Source organism: Suncus etruscus, chromosome 2, assembly GCF_024139225.1.
Source record: "Suncus etruscus isolate mSunEtr1 chromosome 2, mSunEtr1.pri.cur, whole genome shotgun sequence".
Taxonomy (NCBI): domain Eukaryota; kingdom Metazoa; phylum Chordata; class Mammalia; order Eulipotyphla; family Soricidae; genus Suncus; species Suncus etruscus.
The window spans coordinates 8855046-8874860 of NC_064849.1; the positions used below are offsets into that span (position 1 = coordinate 8855046).

The 19815-nt window shown below is 45.7% G+C and overlaps 2 protein-coding genes across 9 annotated transcripts in view; one reads left to right on the forward strand and one right to left on the reverse strand.

Annotated features, from left to right (window-relative positions):
* Window positions 1-19815, forward strand: part of RBFOX1 (RNA binding fox-1 homolog 1) — a 986153-nt gene that overhangs the window by 913251 nt on the left and 53087 nt on the right. For 7 of the 8 annotated variants that reach the window (XM_049768478.1, XM_049768477.1, XM_049768482.1 and 4 more), the window contains one exon: window positions 13550-13630. The exons of the other annotated variant lie outside the window; for it this stretch is intronic. In XM_049768478.1, coding sequence (XP_049624435.1) covers window positions 13550-13630 — 81 coding nt within the window. The remainder of the gene's footprint in view (window positions 1-13549; window positions 13631-19815) is intronic. 8 annotated transcript variants of the gene reach the window in all.
* CARHSP1 (calcium regulated heat stable protein 1) overlaps window positions 1-19815 on the reverse strand; it is a 1067514-nt gene that overhangs the window by 350406 nt on the left and 697293 nt on the right. The gene's annotated exons all lie outside the window — the stretch shown is intronic.

Consider the following 19815-nt stretch of genomic DNA (forward strand, 5'->3'; position numbering starts at 1 on the left):
TGAATAATCCTCTGATTATACAAAGGTGCTTTTCTCACCTCCCAGGTCAGGGTTTTTTCATGCACTTGCAGTTCTCTTGGGAGAAAGCCCCAGAGCCTGAAGCTTGTCTTCAATTTCTTCTCTCTGATCAGCCCCTCAACCCGCATTATTCAAACATAATTACCTGTGCTGTTCCCTGCTGCAAGGCCAAATGCTATGGGACCTTTCCATATGCTTACTGAGTCATAGCTCTATAAGATCAGTTCTGTTACCTTCATAATGCAACTATTAGGACCCCATTGGAATGCTGTTGACCTAGGGTCCTCAGTGGCAAAGATTAACATCTGAATCCACATGCCTACCTTTGTCATTCCAAAAGCCGTCCTTCCTTTCCTACCCTCCTTTTAACTTCCATGCACGTTCAGTACCCTGAATTCATGTTTTAGAACTAGGAATGAATAGATGGATGCCAGGCCAGTGTGCAACCAGGGCTGCTCATTCCTGCCACCTAGTGGGTGGAGGTCAAGAGTGCAGCGTAGATCCTTCCTGTTTAGGACAGGGCACTCCCTCTCCCTCAACAAAGAAGGCTCAACCAAATCGTCGATAACCCTGAGACTGAGAAACTTCGTCGGCTCATAGAGCCTCATTATTAAAGGTTCATAGGCACCGGGTATTACCTATAAAGCGGCTTGACCTTTCGCCAAGATGGGCACACACACACACACACACACACACACACACACACACACACACACACACACACACACACCAAGTTTTTTCGAAAGGCTGAGCAATGTGGATCTCCTGGGCTCAAGAGTCTATACATAGAAGTATTGAATTATCTTCTGATTTTTAGTAGGTGGACGTTAGCGTGGACCATTGAAAAACAAGAAATAAAGAGAACATAGGGCATGGGAGTGATGATTCAATCCATGAACATACAGCTGGGATTAGACCTCGGAAGGAAGGAAGGAAGGAAGGAAGGAAGGAAGGAAGGAAGGAAGGAAGGAAGGAAGGAAGGAAGGAAGGAAGGAGGAGGGAGGGAGGGAGGGAGGGAGGGAGGGAGGGAGGGAGGGAGGGGGGAGGGGGGAGGGAGGGAGGGAGGGAGGGAGGGAGGGAGGGAGGGAGGGAGGAAGGAAGGAAGGGAGAGAGAGAGAAAGGGGCCAGACCTCAGAAGGAAGGAAGGAAGGAAGGAAGGAAGGAAGGAAGGAAGGAAGGAAGGAAGGAAGGAAGGAAGGAAGGAAGGAAGGAAGGAAGGAAGAAAGAAAGAAAGAAAGAAAGAAAGAAAGAAAGAAAGAAAGAAAGAAAGAAAGAAAGAAAGAAAGAAAGAAAGAAAGAAAGAAAGAAAGAAAGAAAGAAAGAAAGAAAGAAAGAAAGAAAGAAAGAAAGAAAGAGAAAAAGAAAGAAAGAGAAAAAGAAAGAAAGAAACAAAGAAAGAAAGAAAGAAAGAAAGAAAGAAAGAAAGAAAGAAAGAAAGAAAGAAAGAAAGAAAGAAAGAAAGAGAAAAAGAAAAAGAAGAAAGGGGGCTGGAGAGATAGCATGGAGGTAAGGCGTTTGCCTTTCATGCAGAAGGATGGTGGTTCGAATCCCGGCATCCCATATGGTCCCCTGTGCCTGCCAGGAGCAATTTCTGAGCGTAGAGCCAGGAGTAACCCCTGAGCATTGCCGGGAGTGACCTCCAAAAACAAAAAAACAAGGGGCCCAGAGAGATAGCACAGCGGCGTTTGCCTTGCAAGCAGCCGATCCAGGACCAAAGGTGGTTGGTTCGAATCCCGGTGTCCCATATGGTCCCCCATGCCTGCCAGGAGCTATTTCTGAGCAGACAGCCAGGAGTAAACCCTGAGCAATGCCGGGTGTGGCCCAAAAACAAAAAACAAAACAAAACAAAAAAAAATAAATAAATAAATAAAGAGAAAGAAGAAAGGAAGGGAGGGAGAAAGAAGAAGGAAGGAACAAATAAGGAAGGAAGGGAGAGAGAAGGAAGGAAAAGAAAGAACAAAGGAAGGAAGGAAGGAAGGAAGGAAGGAAGGAAGGAAGGAAGGAAGGAAGGAAGGAAGGAAACTAACTCTTATGATGCGTAGAAAACCAAATAAAACAAGATGCTAATCTTAAATTTCCAGAACTTTGTGAGGATGTGGGTTATCACCCAAAAGACTGAAAGAAATGAGCCCAATCCAGCCACCAGTCCCAGAAGCCATCAGCAGACCCCACTTCTCTGGCCTCACATTCCACACACAGACTCTTCGCAAGCTTGTCTCCTGCTTCCCTCCGTACCAGAGAGCCCCAAAGGGAGGCCTTTTTATTCTCCTCTCGGTGCTGCCGTTCACATTATTATTCTGTTAGGAACCATTTCGTCTGGGAGTCGTTTTGCTTCCTGCTTTCTGCGGCCTTTGCAAAACTAGTTTGCTGTTATTAGCTTCGCCAATTAAGTTGTTGGCAAATAGAGACAAATTGTGCAAATATTGCTCCGTGCCCTTTTTTTGTTCATTATATGTAGATATTTATTCTCCGCATAGAAAGCAAAGCTGTCCCGTGCCTTGAAAATGTAGCACTGAAGAGTCCAGACAAGTGGCTAGAGCCTTTTTCGATTAACTACCTGGATGACATTCATGCATTTCTAGAACTTCTGTAGAACAGTTGCAAGCCATTATTGTCGAAATATTGGTTTATGAAAAATTAATAAAGCCGGGGGGAAATGGAAGCCAGCCTCTGTGTTAACTCTCCACACCCAAAGAATCAGCCAGAATTAATTAGGCCTTATGCTACATTCTAATGAGTTTTCCATGAAACTGTATACTATTATATGCTAAAAGAAGGATTAGTCAAAAAATAATGTCAATGACTGGGGTTTGGGTATTTTCTTTTTAGAGAGAGATTAAGTGAGTTAATGGGTTATACATTGAAATCTGATGGAAAGGATATGTTATGTTAAAGCCAACATCATTTTTAGAACACAGAATTTCCTGCAAAAAAAGAAGGAACAACAACAACAAAAACCCCAACCAAACCGATCTATGGGTTTCTAGTGTTTGTCTGAAGCCTATGCATTACTCTAAAGATTAAAAACCTTCTCGATGTGCTCTTTCATTTTGAAAACAATTTTTATGGAGTGATGAAACATTCTATTTTAGCCTGAAAGTGTGTGGGGAGGCACGGATGTAGGAGGCATATTTAAGCAATTGTATCTGATTATTCCTTGAGAATTCCAAAGGAGAAATCTATTTTCTACTCTTCTCAAAAGTGCGGGGCCAGGATTTTGAACTTGGTGGGGATGAGAATGCAAACTCAGGTTGAATCTTGGCCCCAGGCCCACAAATTCACCCAATCCCTTCTAAAATACAGCTTGTATCCCCTAATGAAAGGTAGTCTGGGCCCTCAGGAGACTCCCTAGAAAGTTTTGGGAGCTCTTTTGGAATCTTTATGTTTCTGCTTCCCAAATAGACAATGGTCATGACCAGTGATGCTTTGTGGGACCTGTAAACTGCACTGATTTTCCTAGACTAGTTTCTTTTTCCCCATCCAGAGCATAAATGGTAAGCTTAAATGTTCTTAGATAAGAAATGAAACGTGCCAATTGGAGGTGATGTGTCTCAGTGGAGGAGGCAGGGATGCCTTCTGCCCAACTCTGCCAGGCAGGGCTCAGCCCAAATCCCATTTCCTCACCCACAGCTCTCCTGGAAAGGTCAGACATGTGCAACATTCAGCCCCTCAAACTGCCATGTTAGCGATTCCCAGTCTCAAAGGCCTCCTCATCGATTCAGTTATTTTAGCCTTCAGCAAGTGGCCAAACAAAATAGTTGGGTCCAGATCAATTCTCTCTCCTGTTCTTAAAGGAATAGAGAAGCAACATCAGTGCCCAAGCGCTCTAGTTAGAGGTTCGCAAGAATAACACTTTTCTCATGCTTAGTATGCTTGAGATCGCTTCTGGATGATCTGACTGTCACATGTCTCATCTTTGCCAACAAAGTGGCTGGTTTAGTCCCCTCAGTACAGATGTCAAAGGAGACGGTGGGAATATTCAGTGCTTGTTCCAAGATCCAAGGGGGTAATAATAAAGCCAGAAAACAGGAACTACGTGTCAAAGCTTCCCAGGCCCCTGATTTTCTAGCTTGTGCCTAGAACCTCAAGATCTCTTCTCTCTTTCTCTCTTCACTTCTCATCCTGTCTTGCAAGTAAATCTCTCTACAAGACTCCTCCTGCCCCAAGCATCCTCCAGGGACTTTTAAAAACCTCACACAGATTCTTCCCTGCTCAGGTTCCAATTAGCCTCTTGAAACAGAGCAATAGCACAGCAGGCGATGGTGCTTGCCTTGCACACAGCAGACCAGATTTGATCCCTAGCATCCCATAGGGTCCTCCAGCCTTGACAGAAATGATTTCTGAGTGCAGAGCCAGGAGTTAATCTTGAACACTACTGGGTGTGGCCCCCAAACCCAAACTGACAGGACTGTGTTTACTGTGTTGGTCTTGGAGAGAGATTAGGGGCACAGGGGAGTGGGTGGAAAAGTACAATCTCTGGCTGAAGGAGGTTATTTAACAACCTGTGAGGGGGTGCAAGTCTCTTTCCTGATAAGCTTCACAAGTTCTAGGCCTTGGCTCTGACCTCCCTTCTCTGTGTAATGCAGAAAGATAGCCTAGTTAAATTGGGGGCCTCACAGATACTGCAGCTATACTTCTCAGTGGCCTTTCATTGCTTTGTTCAAAGTCAGCTGATCCTTGGGAGTCAGTTAGAAATGTAGAGTTTCCCTGACCTGTAAGAATCTACATTTAAGAGGTGTGAGAGATTGAACAGGGCTTAAGAACAATCGATTGTCTGGCTTGGGGCCAATCTCAGGAAGATCTACAGAACACACCTCAGGTGACCCTAGAGCATAGAACCAGGATGAGCCCCCAGAAGCCTGGGGTGTGGTTCAAGGCCTCCTCTCCTCAACAAAATCTGCATAGGGTCCCAGGAGTTCATTCAAATTTGAAGGAAAAAATCCTGCCTCCCAACCCTGATCTCTATACCCAGAATAGTTCAGGACCTACAACTGATTTCTTTGCCTTTGTGGTGGCTAGAATTAGTAACTGTCCACAAATATTTCAAGGAAATCAGTGTTCTACTAGACTCAGTGGCTCCATCTGCAAGAAATAGAAAAAAAAAATACAACAATCCTTGGGTTGGTTGAAAAGCCTTTCTTGCAAATTTCTTTGGCTATTCACAGCTAACAAGATAAAATACAATGTGGGCAAGCCTGGTCCAATGGTCTTAGTGAGGGATGTACCATATTTAGGCCCAGCTGCCTGGAGAAGAAGACTAATGCCATGTCTTGTAACCATTCCTGTCCATTTCAAAGAGTCTTGGGCTCAGTTCCAAGCAGGGGAAGGGGTCTTCCTCCATACCACCAAGGCTCCATTCTGGTAAAAGCTAAGCACAGTTCAACTCTAAGCAGGCTTACCCAGCCCTTACCAATTATTCCAAAAGCTGCCTTTGTAGTTGTTACTGCTGCTTTGTTAATCATCAAATTGAGTCGACTGTATATTTTTGTAAAACAAACAAACAAAAAACCCACTGCTGGCTTAAATGTGGTAGGCTAGAAGGTGATTTATCTTTTTAAATAGTAAGCAAGGAGAAGAATATACAGAGGTTCTTTTCAGGATTTTTGTACAGTCTGAAATGAGGTTAAGATTAACAGTGAAAAGTAAGGGAAAAAAAAGGAATTATGTACTTCTCTTTATTATATGAAAAGGGCCAGAAAGATAGAACAGAGGGTCAGACACTTGCTTTCTCATGTGGCCAAGCCTGGTTTCATTCTCCAACACAGGCTGCCTGAATACTGCTGAGAACAACCCCAGATCCCAGAGGCAAGAATGGCCCCCAAGCAGTATCCCAGAAACTCCCTCCAAACTTAAAAAAAAAAAAAAAAAACAGTACAAAATCCAAATGTGCAGCGTCCATTGGAGGGATTATTTACACAATAGTTTAATTCACTCCGGGACTCCTTTAAACAGGGAAATCCCCTGTACAATTAAAACATGATTTGATTTATTAGAATGCAATATTCCAACAACATTCTCCTGCAACATCAGTGGCGGGATGCAAATACCTTTGCACTTAAGTCTCTGTCACAATAACCTATCAGGGAAGCTTGACTTGCAGGCATGTCTAAAAGCATTAGGCTTTCACCGCACCAATATTTGTGCCTGGATTAATTCAAAGCTAGTGGATGTGCAAAAAAATTAAATAAATAAAAATAAATAAATGTAGTCACAGAAGCACGCACACCCTGGAAGGGATTAGTATTCGTTGATCATTCTAATCAGAAATCACCTGACCTCCTCCTTTGCTCTACTTCTAAAGGGAGTTAGAGGGACCCTAAAGGGTAGAGCCTCAGCAATGCTACATTGGTACAGGAGGATGTGGGCAGCCCCTCGTTCATCGGGCACCCCCTAGACCCTTTGCCTCTTAAGCATTTCATAAAGCCTCTTGGTGCTTATTCTTTGTGTGTCTCAAGGATTGTGTTTGTTCGTTGCATTTCTTGAGAGTAAGGAAGTTCTGTCTCCCTGTTTTCCTGGACCTTTCTGGCACTAACAGAATGCATTGGCTACTCACTCCCAATTGTCATTGAGTTGGGAGGTGCATTGGACATCATTAATTTTGTTTGTGTTTCTACAGTGGCCGGGAGTCAGTCATGCCCTAGGAGTTTTGTCTTTTTCTACTGGGCCTGCTGGAAGGCTGGATATTCCATTTCATGGACTCCCTTATTCATCCTAACTTAGTCCTTGAAAGGATAGTCTGAGGATCTTCCCCTAGACTCCCTCTCTCTTCCTTGCCCTTCTGCTTTCTGGCCAGTCAACGAGGAATAGAATGAGGTCCAGAGCCTCCAAGGCTCCTCAGCCAGGTCATTCAAGCACATTCTAGAAAAACTTAGGGAGGAAGTTGGAGCTAGTCAGTTGGAAGACTCACACAGCAGGTAGCTGAGAGAACAAGCCAGGGCCAGTTTAGGGCCAGCTCTCCATGGATAGAGGCAGTATGCTGGGTGAAGGGTTTGGAGGTAAGGTTGTGTGGAGGTGCTTATAGTCTGTGCCCACCTTCCCCAGAGATCTTGTAAAAATTGGAACCTCCTTCTTGGCTGCAAATCCTGGAAGGACTTCTCAGAAGCAAAAATGTCTCCTAGTACACAGGCAGGGTTGGAGGATGCCCCGGACATTGGCCCTGTCGTGTCCTCTCGCAGCTGGATAAAACTGGAAGTTCCAAGTCCTGCTTCCGAGTGCCCAAGGGCACATCATGCCAAGGATTGGGGAGCCAAGGATGGGGCAGTTTGGGCAGGATTTGGAAGTAACCAGGAGTGTTCAGACATCCGCTTTAGAGCTGGCCCTGCCAGTGGCCCACAAGGTTGTCAGCACTCCAGGAAACACATAGCCAAGCCGCCAGGTGCAGGCCGACAGCTGAGTCCATCATCGGAAAAGCACCAGGAAAGGGGGGAACAGCTGAGGCCCCAAGACAGAGCTTGTTTCTGCACAGGAACTTCTAGCCTGCATGGTCCCAGCTCTCCTCTGGGAAAGAAGAAAAACCCACTCAAGTCAGATTGGGCGAATGAAACATGATTTCTACCAGAAACTAGAAATGGTGTTTTAACATATTCAGTCCTACCCCTTCATCACTCTGAAAGCCAGAAGCTTTGTGAGAGGCCAGGGGACAAACAGAAAAGGATGCTATTGCTTGGACCCAGGAGGGCTTCTCTCTAGTGCAGACAGTCAATAAATATGGACATCAAAAATCAGGAGCTAGCATGAGAAGAAAACATGTCAAGGTGTTTTATTTTTTGAAGTGTGATAGAAATGGAGAACAGGAAATCACCGATTCATTCCTGGGAACTGGTAAAATCTGCAAAGGAAGGAGAAGGATGAGCTTTAAAAAAAAATGAATAAGGGCCCGGAGAGATAGCACAGCAGCGTTTGCCTTGCAAGCAGCAGATCCAGGACCAAAGGTGGTTGGTTCGAATCCCGGTGTCCCATATGGTCCCCCGTGCCTGCCAGGAGCTATTTCTGAGCAGACAGCCAGGAGTAACCCCTGAGCACCGCCGGGTGTGTCCCAAAAACCAAAAACCAAAAAAAAAATGAATAAGGAGAGGATGATAGCACAGTATAAAGGTACTTGACTTGCATATGGCCAATGCAGGTTCAATCTCCAGCATTCCATATGGTTCTAAGCACCTTTAGACATGACCCCTGAATACAGAACAAGGAGTAACCCCTGAGGACCACTGGGAGTGGCCCCAAAAAACAAAAAAAGAAAAAATTATAATGGGGGATGCTAGAGTGGTAACACAGCAGAGAGGTCTTTGCCTTATATGTTACCCACCCAATTCAATCTCCGCCATCCCCTATGGTCCTCTGAACCCACTCGGGGTGATCTGTGAGTGCAGGGCCAGGACTAAGCCCTGAGCACTGTAGATTTAGCTCTAAACAAAAATAAACCAAGAGTTAAGCCAGGAATTGGAATGATGGTAGTATAGCTGGTAGGGCACTTGCTTTTGTGAGGCCTTCCTGGGTTTGAGCCCCAACATCCTCTGTGGTCTTCTGGCTAGAAGTAAACCCTGAGCATAAGGCCAGATTTTGGCTAAAAACCAAGCCCAGGGGTCTAAAGTGATAGCACAGTGGGAAGGGGGTGGATTTGCCTTGCACATGACTTACTCAGGTTCGTTCCCATAAGGTTCACCAGGAGTGATTTCTGAGCACAGTGTCAAATGTAGCACCTGAGCACTGCTGGGTGTGCCCCCCCCCAAAAAAACAAAAATAAATAAATAAAAAATAGAACAGCATGAAATTGCCAACATTCACCTCATTGGACATATTTTTAAACAAGATCAGGTCTGAGAGGTAACACCAGGGTTAAGGCACTTGGTCTTGACTAGGGATGATACTGGTTTCCTCTGTAAGCTCTGGTCTCACTGCCAGGAGCTCATAACAAAGCCAGGAAAAAGCTTGTGTATCAAGCTTGTGACCCCCCAAAATACAAAGGGACCATATATAGAGTTTGCCCAATGAGAAGGATGGTCAGAGCAGAGAGAAGGTTTCATCACTTTCAGCCACTCTGTTCAGATGGCTTGAAACAGAGAGGGAAACCGAGGTTCAGTGGAAAGGCTAAGTATGTTGCCCTCCTTCTCCATGACAAGGTACTCTACTCCACTGGGGGTTTGATCTGGAAGTGATGGGACAGGAAGAGATTTTAAGGATGCCCATTCACAAGCCAGGTAGACAGGACAGGCCTGGAAGGGCTCCGGCCACACCTTATGGGACTAGAGCTTCTCTCCCTTATCCCCAGACACATTCAGCCTTTCCTGCCCCATTCTTGGCCCCTCATTTCTGCAGAACTCAAAGCTTTCTTTTTCTTTTTTTAAATAGTTTTATTTAAAGAAAATGCATCATATAGTTAACATAACTGATCATAATATATTTGTTTCAAGATGACAGAAAGCAAAGTTATTTAAAAAATAGAAAGAAAAACTAAAAAAAATAAAATGGAAGAGAAGAAAAAAGGAAAAGATCAGTAGCAGCTATATTTGTGAAGATTATTTTTTCTCCAATAAAGTCATTAATACAATAGCAGAAGTTTAGTAAGTTTTTTTTTAAAGATAAGAGATTAAAAAATACAATAAAAAAGGAGTGTGTGGGCCAGAGAGATAGCATGGAGGTAAGATGTTTGCCTTGCATGCAGTAGGACGGTGGTTCGAATCCCAGCATTCTATATGGTCCCCCAAGCCTACCAGGAGCAATTTCTGAGTGTAGAGCCAGAAGTAACTCCTGAGCGCTGTCGGGTGTGACCCAAAAACCAAAAATAAATAAATAAATAAATAAAATAAAATAAAAGAAGGAGTGTGTGTAGTAGTAGTAGTTGATGTTTGCATAGGCACAGCAAAATATGGGGGAAATAGAAAATAAAAACCTTTGGCCTAAAAACAGGGAGATCTTACCCATGAAGGATCCTGGCATAAGACCAACTCCAGGCTCCAGACATTTTAGGTTGTCCAACTCCAAAACATTCTCTGTGGTCCCAGGAAAAGTTCTTCACAATCCCAGTTGTTGCTGTTAGGTTTCTGTAGTTAAAGACCCTGGTTTCTGTACAGATCCTGTGTCAAAGTCACGGTGACTTGGAGCGTCTTCAGATTTTATCTCACTATTAGCTGGCAATGCAGAGAACCCTGCCCTGAGAGCAGGTTATTGCTGTTACCAAATGGTCAGAGAGTCATATGAACCCACACTGGAGTAAGTCAATGCCAGGGAAACAGTAGGGCCTTTCCTTTGAGAAGTTTGATTCCTGGTGATGGTGTAGAAATTTGTGGTTGTTTCCACAGATTATATCCAAAGTTTAGAGGTGAACGGTCAATGTCTGATCTTCTGAAGCCTAAGCCAAGTCACTATGACAAATGTTCAGGATGTAAGGCCCCACTGCAGTATAAAATTTATGTGTTCCTATCTCTATTAGATAAGAACTTGTTTGCACATATAAGATGTTCCCCTTTTAATGTACCTCTGCAAAAAGGAATAATGCCACAAGGTATTACTGGTTCATATGTGGGCAGAGATAACAAGCCCAACATTCCCCATAACCTGGTTCTAACATGAACTCTAAACACTAATGAAACTTATCTACTAGAATTCCCTACTAAACAGATCCCCAAAAGTAGAGGAAATTGTCACTATATAAGAAGGTATTCAATAAGAGTTATATATATATATATATATATATATATATATATATATTAAGGAAATACATCTAAAGAAATATTCAAATGAGATATAATTGTTTCTTTAAGTCTTTTGAAATAGTCTGTAGTGGGGAGGTGTAAAATCCAGAGCACAGCTTCAGCCTGTGATTTGGTCTTGTGGAGTCTAAAAAATGGTTCCCAGCAGTCACGGATTAGGAAATGTCCTTGAGCTGGGGGCTTCTCAGAAACTGACTCTGGTAGCAAGCAAAAGTCCACAGTGAAAGGAGGTAGGGCAAAGGGGCCGCTGAGAGCAAATCAGTAGCGGAGTATCAGCTTCTTTTCAGGCTGAGAATCTATCTTTTCACTTTGGGAGCTGGTTGGCTGGGGTGCGGGAAGGGGAGAACATTCTCTGCAGAACTCAAAGCTTTCCTTGAAGAAGAGACAGACTTCTAGGAGCACCAACAATAAGTGATTTGCAGATAAAGTTGGAGGAGGAATTTTTTTTGGGGGGGAGATGGGCAGAGCAAAAACAAATCCCTCTGACTGTAAATCTACAAACACAACTGTGTCTCTCATAAAGGTCAGAACTGTTGCATGAAAGATTGTTGGCATCGTTATTGATTTTGCTACTAAAAGCATCCAAAGTAGTGGCTTGAGTCCACTCAGAGCCTCAGTCCCAAGAAAGGGAGATGCACTGAGGCCTGCCAGGGTAGAGTTATTCATGGAATTCTGTCTTACATTCAGGGCATGAATCCGAAATGTCCTTTGTGATTATTTTTTATTTGTTTGTTTTTTTAATTTTGGGTCACACTCAGCAGTGCTCAGGGGTTACTCCTGGCTTGGTGTTCAGGGGATTTTATAAGATGGCGGGAATCAAACCTAGGTTGGACGTTTGCAAGGCAAGCACCCTCCTCTCCCCGCTGTGCTATTACTCAAGCCCTTGGGATTTTTTTAAAATTGTGATTCTATTGTCTTTCTTTGGGAAACCTAAACATCCCCCTCAAAATTTAGGCCATATCTTCAAAATAGTTTTGTGGTTAGATGAGCCCGCCAGAGAGTTTTGTACAGCCCTTTGCACGATTCACCTGTCAGACCTCACCTGGGAGATGGTTTATGCCCACCATCTTGGGGCTGCTTTCTTTTCTCTGCCATCTCTACTCCTGAGCACCAAACATGCCTGATCAGTCTCCTTCCTGCCTCCTATTGGTTGACTTTTAGAAGACCCTCCTCCCCTCCACCACCATGTGCAGCCCATATCCTTGGCTCTCCATTCCCCTTTCTGTGCCAACTCCCTGCCTAAAGCAGAAATAGATGCAGAGGAGAAATCTGAGTATGTCCATGTTGGGTACTGGAAGTCCTTTGCTTTTCCCTGATGTTGAGAACATCTTTTCAGCAGAGCCATGAGCCTGCCCAGCCTCTGGGGGTAAAATCAGTACGCAGAAGAGTTCAGTCTATGTTGCCAAACCAGGTGTTGCGGAAGGGGTGGGGGATAAAGGACCTCCCTCTATCTCTAAGCATAGTGGGCCCCAAAACAGAGAACACCCCTTTAGAGGAACCCATCTCAGAGGCTAGCTCTTTCTGTCAAAGACAGACTGGAGCTGGCCCAGCTGCTGATGGGCCAGGAGCAGTAAACGAGTCCATTTGATCCTCATGGGCTGTGTACACGTGTGACCTGTCCTAGAGGAAGGCAGGTCCTGGTGGTTAGAGGTGGCATCGGATGAGGCTCTGCAGCCACCTCATATGCTCCATTGTGCTAGGATCAAGATGTCTCAGGGAAGCTTGTTGGTTCTGTTAGATCAGGAGATATTCTCTGTGTGTGTCACTTTGTGTCTTTGTGTGTCTCTCTGTGTCTGTCTATCTTTTCCTCTCTCTCTCTCTCTCTCTCTCTCTCAGCACACCATATAGAATCCATCTCACACTAGAGATGGAAACAGTGGTGTGTTGGTCTACCCCAGACCCCCAAAATCTCAAAAAACAACTACCCCCACCCAGGACAAACCTTCCAGCTCCTTCTCTAGATTCTTTGCAGTGTCTGAGCTGGAGCAAGAGAGTAGAACTGACGTGTCCTCACCTGACTATTTCCATGTGTCCCCTAATGGGGGACAAGAACTCAGGCTTTGGCCCTTCTTGCTGTAAAATTGATTCTCCTTAGCGGAGACTCCCCAGATCAGCATCCAGAGCAGACACTCATGTACCTTCAGGATCAGAAAGTCCAGGATCAGATGAACAGTGGCTCAGGAGGGTAAAAGTTGGGTCAATTCTTTCTTCTGCTCTTCCTCAAAGAGATCCCAAAAGACTAATGGGAGGGCAGGAGGGAAGGGAATGAGGATTGTTCTAGAAGACCCAAGTAGGCCCATGGAAGCTCAAGGACATACTTACTGGCCCTCCTCTGCCCACCTCCCCTGTATCCATGCTCCTTCCTCAGAGGAGCCCTACGCTGTCCCGCTTGGAGGTAGGTAAGATCGCTCCCTTGCTCACTCTCTTGCTCATTCTCATTCTCCAACGGGAATGTACACAGAGGGCCAGTGACCAGCCAAGACCACACAGCTTGGGCCTATCTGAGTCAGGTTTACATGTGGGGAAGCTAAAACTTCCTTCTCAGGGGATGCTGCTGTTCCTTTGGGGGGCCCATCAGCATCCTGCATCCCCCCAACCTTCACCACACCCAGAATGGTCATGGCAGATGCTTGGCGGAAGGGAGAATGTGGGGAGGGTGGGCACCCATGGAGGGAGGGAGGGAGCCCCCTGCAACCTGCTCTTTGGGGGTGCGTGGGGCTCTGTTTCTCTGCCTCTGCTGGTCTCGTGGGCAGCACGTCTGCTCCCAAGCAAACACCCTCCCTCTCTTTCTCTCTCTTTCTCTCTCTCTCTCTCTTTCGTAGGCACGGTGCTGTTGTGCCAGGCCAACCAGGAGGGCGCGTCCATGTATACCGCCCCCAGTTCTCTTGTGTATACTTCCGCAAGTAAGCCCCCGGCCCTGGCTCTTCTTGTTTCGTGCCATCTAAGTCTGCCCACCCCCGCCCTGTTCGTCCCCCCACCCACACCCCGTACCCCTACACCTCCACATCCTGCCTGCGCCTGCCTCCCTGTCCAACCTGTCCACAGGGGAAGTGGGGCCCCATCAAGCATGCCTCCATCCCCTCTCTGCTCCTGTGTCTCAGCCCCCCACTGCCTCTCATTGTCCATTAGATCTGTCAGGATGGGGTTCAGCTGGACTGGTGGACTGGAGCTGGGTGTGGGGGGCTGGAAAGGGGTGGGGAGGGAGGGGCTGCCTGCCTGCCAGCGCCACTGTTGATGAGCGACAGCCACGCCCTGGAGCCCTCGGCCAGTCCAGGTACCCTAACATCCCATTGTCTCTGCCCCACCACTAGCCTGAAGGGAGCAGCTGGCCCACTAGCCTGGGCTGCCCCCCCCCCTCTGATTCCCATAGAAAAGGGGCCCCTACATTTCCCTGCAAGGAGAGACAGTCAGCTCATTGCCCAGCTCATTGCCCAGCTGGAAGAGACAGAGCTGGGATCAGCAAGGCTTCTTGACCTGAGAGGGATGCTAAGTGACCCCGCATGGGTAAGCAGGGGACTCATGGAGACAGGGGACACACAGGATGCATGGTGACAGAACAGACAGAAGAACAGGTCAGACACAGGACATAAGGGATACATGGGGACAAGAGAGCATTCTGGTGAGCAGGTTACACAAGTAGCACACAGCTGATGTACACAGGAGCACAGGTGACAGGAGACACCGAGGTGATACACAGGGGACACGAGACAAGAGATGACACCTAAGAGATACACAGAAGTGACACCAGGAAGCAAACAGAGGTAACATGCCCAGGTGACACCCAGGAGACGCACAGAGGTAATACTCACAGTTCCTGATGGCAAAAGCTCACGAGGGCTCCCAGGCTAACTAACTATAGAGGTCAGATTTCTCAGGGTCTGTTCCCTCATCCTCATGGACGCTACAAATATGTGCTGGGCTCAGTCCATTTTGTTCTGCTCTCAGCGTTCTCATCTTTTCCTTTGTCCCCAGTGTGGGCTGAGAGCAGTTTTCGGGTATATTAAGAGATAATGAATGTATGTCCGAGGATATGTGAGCATCTTAAAGAAAACAATAGCTCCTTCCCAGTCCCTTGCAAAGCCAAAGGAAAGCTTGTTCTTAGAAGGAGCTGAACACCAAGGACTGCTGATGCACTGTCGGGAATGGGAGCCTCCTTGTCCACAAAGGTGGCCAGAGGGACCCTGAGATACTTGTTTGGGAAGGGGGCATTGGGTAGGCAGATGGTTCCCTCCTCCCGAGATATGATCACTGCCCTCTTGTTCCTCCCACATTCAGTAGTGACTTTGTTCCCTTTCTTTTTTTTTATTTCTTGTGTTATTCATGAAAATGCTCAGGGATCACTCCTGGCAGTGCTCAGGGCTGTCTGGCTCTGCACTCATGAATCACTCCTGGGGACATTGTGACTGTGGAGACAGAACCGGGGTCAGCTGCATGTAGGACAAGAGTTCCACATGCTGTACCATCTTCTTTTCTATGCCCAGTTCAGAAAGGGAAGAGTGTGTGTGTGTATGTGTGTGTGTGTGTGTGTGTGTGTGTTTGTGTGTGTGATGCACCTGGAAGAAATTTTCTATTTATTCAGAGCATGCACCTACATGCATCTGTCCTTCCCAGCCCTACACCCCAAAGTTGAGCTTTCTGACTCCTCAGCAACCCTTTCAGGGTTCCCTTGTTGGCTTGAACTCAAACAAATTTGCATCTGAACACGGTGCCCTAGAGGAAAGGGGGTTCTAAATAGAACTTTGGGGTTCGGGACCTTTATTAGGTTGACTGACTTGCACCCAGGAACTTAAGGCCCTCTTTCTTCCAGGGCCCTTAAATGATGGTCACTTACCTGCCCCTTAGCCTAGCCAAGCTGTTCATCATAAATAAACAACACCCTTCCAGACAGACATGGAGGTGAGTTGAAAGAGCATCTGCCACCTGCCATGGGAGTCAGTTCTGGAAATAATTCCTTTGCAGGAAGTTAGCTGGTTGCTTAAGATGCATCTTTTACATAATACATTTCTATTCCTATCTTCCCTCCCCCCTCTAAAAAAATTGGCCACTAAATAAGGCTCAGGGCACAAACATCGTGAGAGATTTCTCACTCAGCACTGTCAGTACCTCTTAATTCCTTGGAGTTCCCCTCTGGAACTTCCTGTCTGCCTCACTCCCCTGCATTCTCTCAGGGTTCACACTGTGCCAGACACCACATACTCTCTCCTACCTGTCCTAAGAAGCAAAACCTTCTGTTCTCGAATGAGAAGGCACTTTCCAGAAACTTCCAAGAATCTTGAGTGGAGGTCCCGGCAATTGATTAGTCAAGCTCTTTTTGTACCAAACATGAAACATGTTCTATTATTGTTTTTGTTTTAAAAGATGAACTTAGATCCACTTGATTCAGTGAGGGAAAACCACCATGTTGTGAGTGTTTTAAGTAGCTTTACTGTTGGGCCCGGAGAGATAGCACAGCGGTGTTTGCCTTGCAAGCAGCCGATCCAGGACCTAAGGTGGTTGGTTCAAATCCCAGTGTCCCATAAGGTCCCCTGTGCCTGCCAGGAGCGATTTCTGAGCAGACAGCCAGGAGTAACCCCTGAGCATCGCCAGGTGTGGCCCAAAAACCAAAAAAAAAAAAAAAAAAAAAAAAAAAAAAGCTTTACTGTTTAAATTGTTCAGAGTAAAGCCCTATCATAGACCTTGAGGGCATGGGGCCAGGCCAAGGGGACACCCCTCTTCACTGCCCACCTAGAGACAGGGTTCTAAAGGGCCACCCTAATCAGCTCTGTTTGTGAACTGCAGATGCTTGACATCAAAAATAGCTCTAGGCAAAAAGACAAAGATCTAGAACAAGGCCCCTGATCTCCTTCAGATTAAATACAATTTCCATTAGCAATCACTGAAATGCCAAGAGGCACCCATGACATCCATACATCGGAAACTCCTCTTCTTCCAGTGACAATAGATGTTTCTGGAAGCAAGAAGCAGGTCAATGTTATTTGCTTTGTGCTGTGTGTATGTGTGTGTTTTAGTTTCAGGAATAGATTTTAAGTGGCAAAAAGGAACATACGTTCATGATCATCAGGGAGTCTTGGACACATGCTCAGAAACACACATTAATGCATACACATATCCATACTCACCTCCACAACTCTCATGTACGCCCATGCACAAATGAACACAAACACACTCTCACAGGCACATGTATGCATGCACACAACACACACAGAGAGAGACTCAAGCAAGATCTCAATAATGAGGCCATAAATCCTTCAAAAGGACCCATGTCTATGTCATAGTATTTTTTTGCCCTTTCTCCTTCACCATGTTCAGAAAGTCACACAAGCTCAAGGAAGGTGGGGTTCATAGTCTGCATTCTGCTCAGCCAATAGCTTCTTACATCGTCCCTGCCCAAGTCTTTGGGTATATCCAAGTTTTCTTCTTTTATGCTATGAAAACTCCTGGCTAGTCTTTCTCTCTATCACCTCACTTCTTCCAGCACCATCTTCCTGACATGTCCCTTTTCACCCTCAATCTCATCTCCTTATCTTTGGTGCTTTTATTCTCCATTTGGGTGGCTGAGCCCAGCACCTCTGGGTCCTGTGTCCTTCCTGTATTCATCTCTGTAATCTATCACATATTTTGAGTCTTCCTTGCTCTGTTCTCATTTGCCTCGAGAGATGCTTTTGCTGAGTGCGGTGTGGGGTCACCCATAACTTGCATCAAGGGCCTCCACACACCCCATTTCTGCTCCTGCCTTCCACAGCTTGCTCCATATTATATAAGCTTAGGTCATCAGCTGCATGGGTCAGTTTAGCTTCCAGAAGCATCCAGCCAGAACAGGTTTCTTTTTACTGCAAATGCTCCATCTCTGGCCCACACAACCACCCAGGGACCCATAATGATAGAGATCACTGAAATGCATTCCCTTTGGGCTTTGGGGCTGAGGTTGGGGCATAGTTCTGGAAGGTTCCAACGGGGTCTCTCATCCCAGATTTTGGGTACCCCCTTCAGCTTCTACATCCATGAAAGTTAGTTCTCTAGGGTCTGTTTTTAGAGGATACTGATCCCCCTGGTAAGTCCCCTCCCTCAGAGCACTTTAAGTAGGATCCCAACCCAAAAGCCCGGCTCCAAATTCTATCACTCTGGGATAGGGAGTGAAGACCTTCACATCTGAATTTTGGGCAAATGGTGGCTACAAGGAGCTTGGCATAGAGTTGCCAGCCTAATTTGTCATGGGCCAGGACAGTGTTTTCTGCAGCAGTTCCTGTGAGTCAGCGCTGTCATTTTATCTTCACACATGCACACATATAGTGACACACACAGCGTGTGTACAGTCAGCCGAGGACCTACTCCATCTTCAGAAAGTGCCCAGAGTCAGGGAAAACTTGACCCTGGAATGTTTGCCACTGAGCCCAGAACACAACAGAAGAATGGACAGGTCCCCTTTGCTACTGCTCAGGACTTTCAGTGCTATCCAAATTGCAGACTCATCTCCTTGGATTCACTTGCCTCAAGGGCTCAAGGGCAAGTGCTAAGTGGTGTGGTTTTAATTGATGTATCGATTGAGACTTTATGGAGGTTGCTGTGGAGAATTCATAAAACAATGATTTCAGTGGGAGAAACAAACATAAATTAGGCCCACCTCTTGGGTCATGAATAGACCTTCCAGGGATTCTGGAATTAAAGTTCCAACCCCTGCTAATTTCTGACTCTTCTTCCTTCTGTCCCACACATGAAAATGCCACTGAGCTGAGCTCAATTCCTAGTGGGATTCCGAGACCCATGTTTCCTCAGTGTTACCCTCTTTCCAGTAACTCAGGTGGCTTGACTGTCTCTGATGTGGCTTTGTTGCTATTTCCTGGAGGTTGTGACCAGAGAATAAATAATAACTAGAATGAGGAAAAAACTCCTCTCAGGGAAATTTAAGAAGGTACCATGAGACTCAGAATCTATATGAAGAAAAATATCAAAGTGATTTTCATTTCTTTATTTACTTTTGGTTTGGGGTCAATAGCTGACAGTTTTCTGGGGTTACTCCTGGCTCAGGAATTACTCCTGGCAATGCTCAGGGGACTCCTGTGGAATGCTGGGGATTGAACCTTGTTTGGTGGGTGTTTTCAAAGCATGCACGCTCTCCCATTGAACTATCTATCCCACCCCTCAAAGTTTTTTTAATATTCTTTTTGCTTTTTGTTTTGTTTTGGACCACAACTGGCAATACTCAGGGGTTACTCTGTGTTCTAGGCTCAGAGATTACTCCTTGCAGGCTCAGGGGACCATATGGGATGCTAGAAAACAAACCCAGGTCAGCTACATGCAAGACAAATACCCTCTCTACGTACTATTGCTTCGGCCCCTCAACTATTTTTTAAATACAGTAAATCAATAAAGAGAAAATTTCACAATAAAGAAAATATCAACCCCTGAAAAATCAGAATAAGTGTTATTCACTTTTCTCTTTTTCCTTTCCCTTTTATCTCTGGCTCCACTATGATGGTATATACCCTCATAGTCCTTAAATTTAGAGCCAGTTCATCATGAATTTTTAGAAATGATCATTTTTACCTTTCTTTTTTGTAAAAAAAAATAAGTTGAAATAGGACTTATTGGCAACTAGATTTGGGCTTACCCCTTAATGAATGGCCCAATTTGCCCCACCCTCACTTCAACCCTCAAAGATTAATAATAATATTATTATTAATTATAATAATAGTGACAGCTGCCAGCTCCCTGGCTTTTTGATCCTGCTCTGCCCTTCATTCCTCTGAACTTTTTTACTTCACTGGAGTCTCTTGGAGTCTGGGGAACCATGGTGACACAGAGCAGGAGAACTTGAAGAACTGGAGGAATAGTTGAAAGGATTTCCTCAGGTCTCAAGGTTCCAGGAACCAGGTCATGTCCGCAATGGAACCCAGGTCAGGTGCATGCTGGGGGCCTCTCCAGGCTCCCCCTCTGCCTTCCTGCAGGACATTTGACCCTTCCCGACCCATTTCAGAGTGGGCATCTGGGCTTCGTCCAATCCCAGGCCTTCCCCGCTGGGTGAACTAACTCCTTGCTTGCCCTGTGCTTTGGGCTGGATTTTGCCAATCATAGTCTACATTATGGTGCC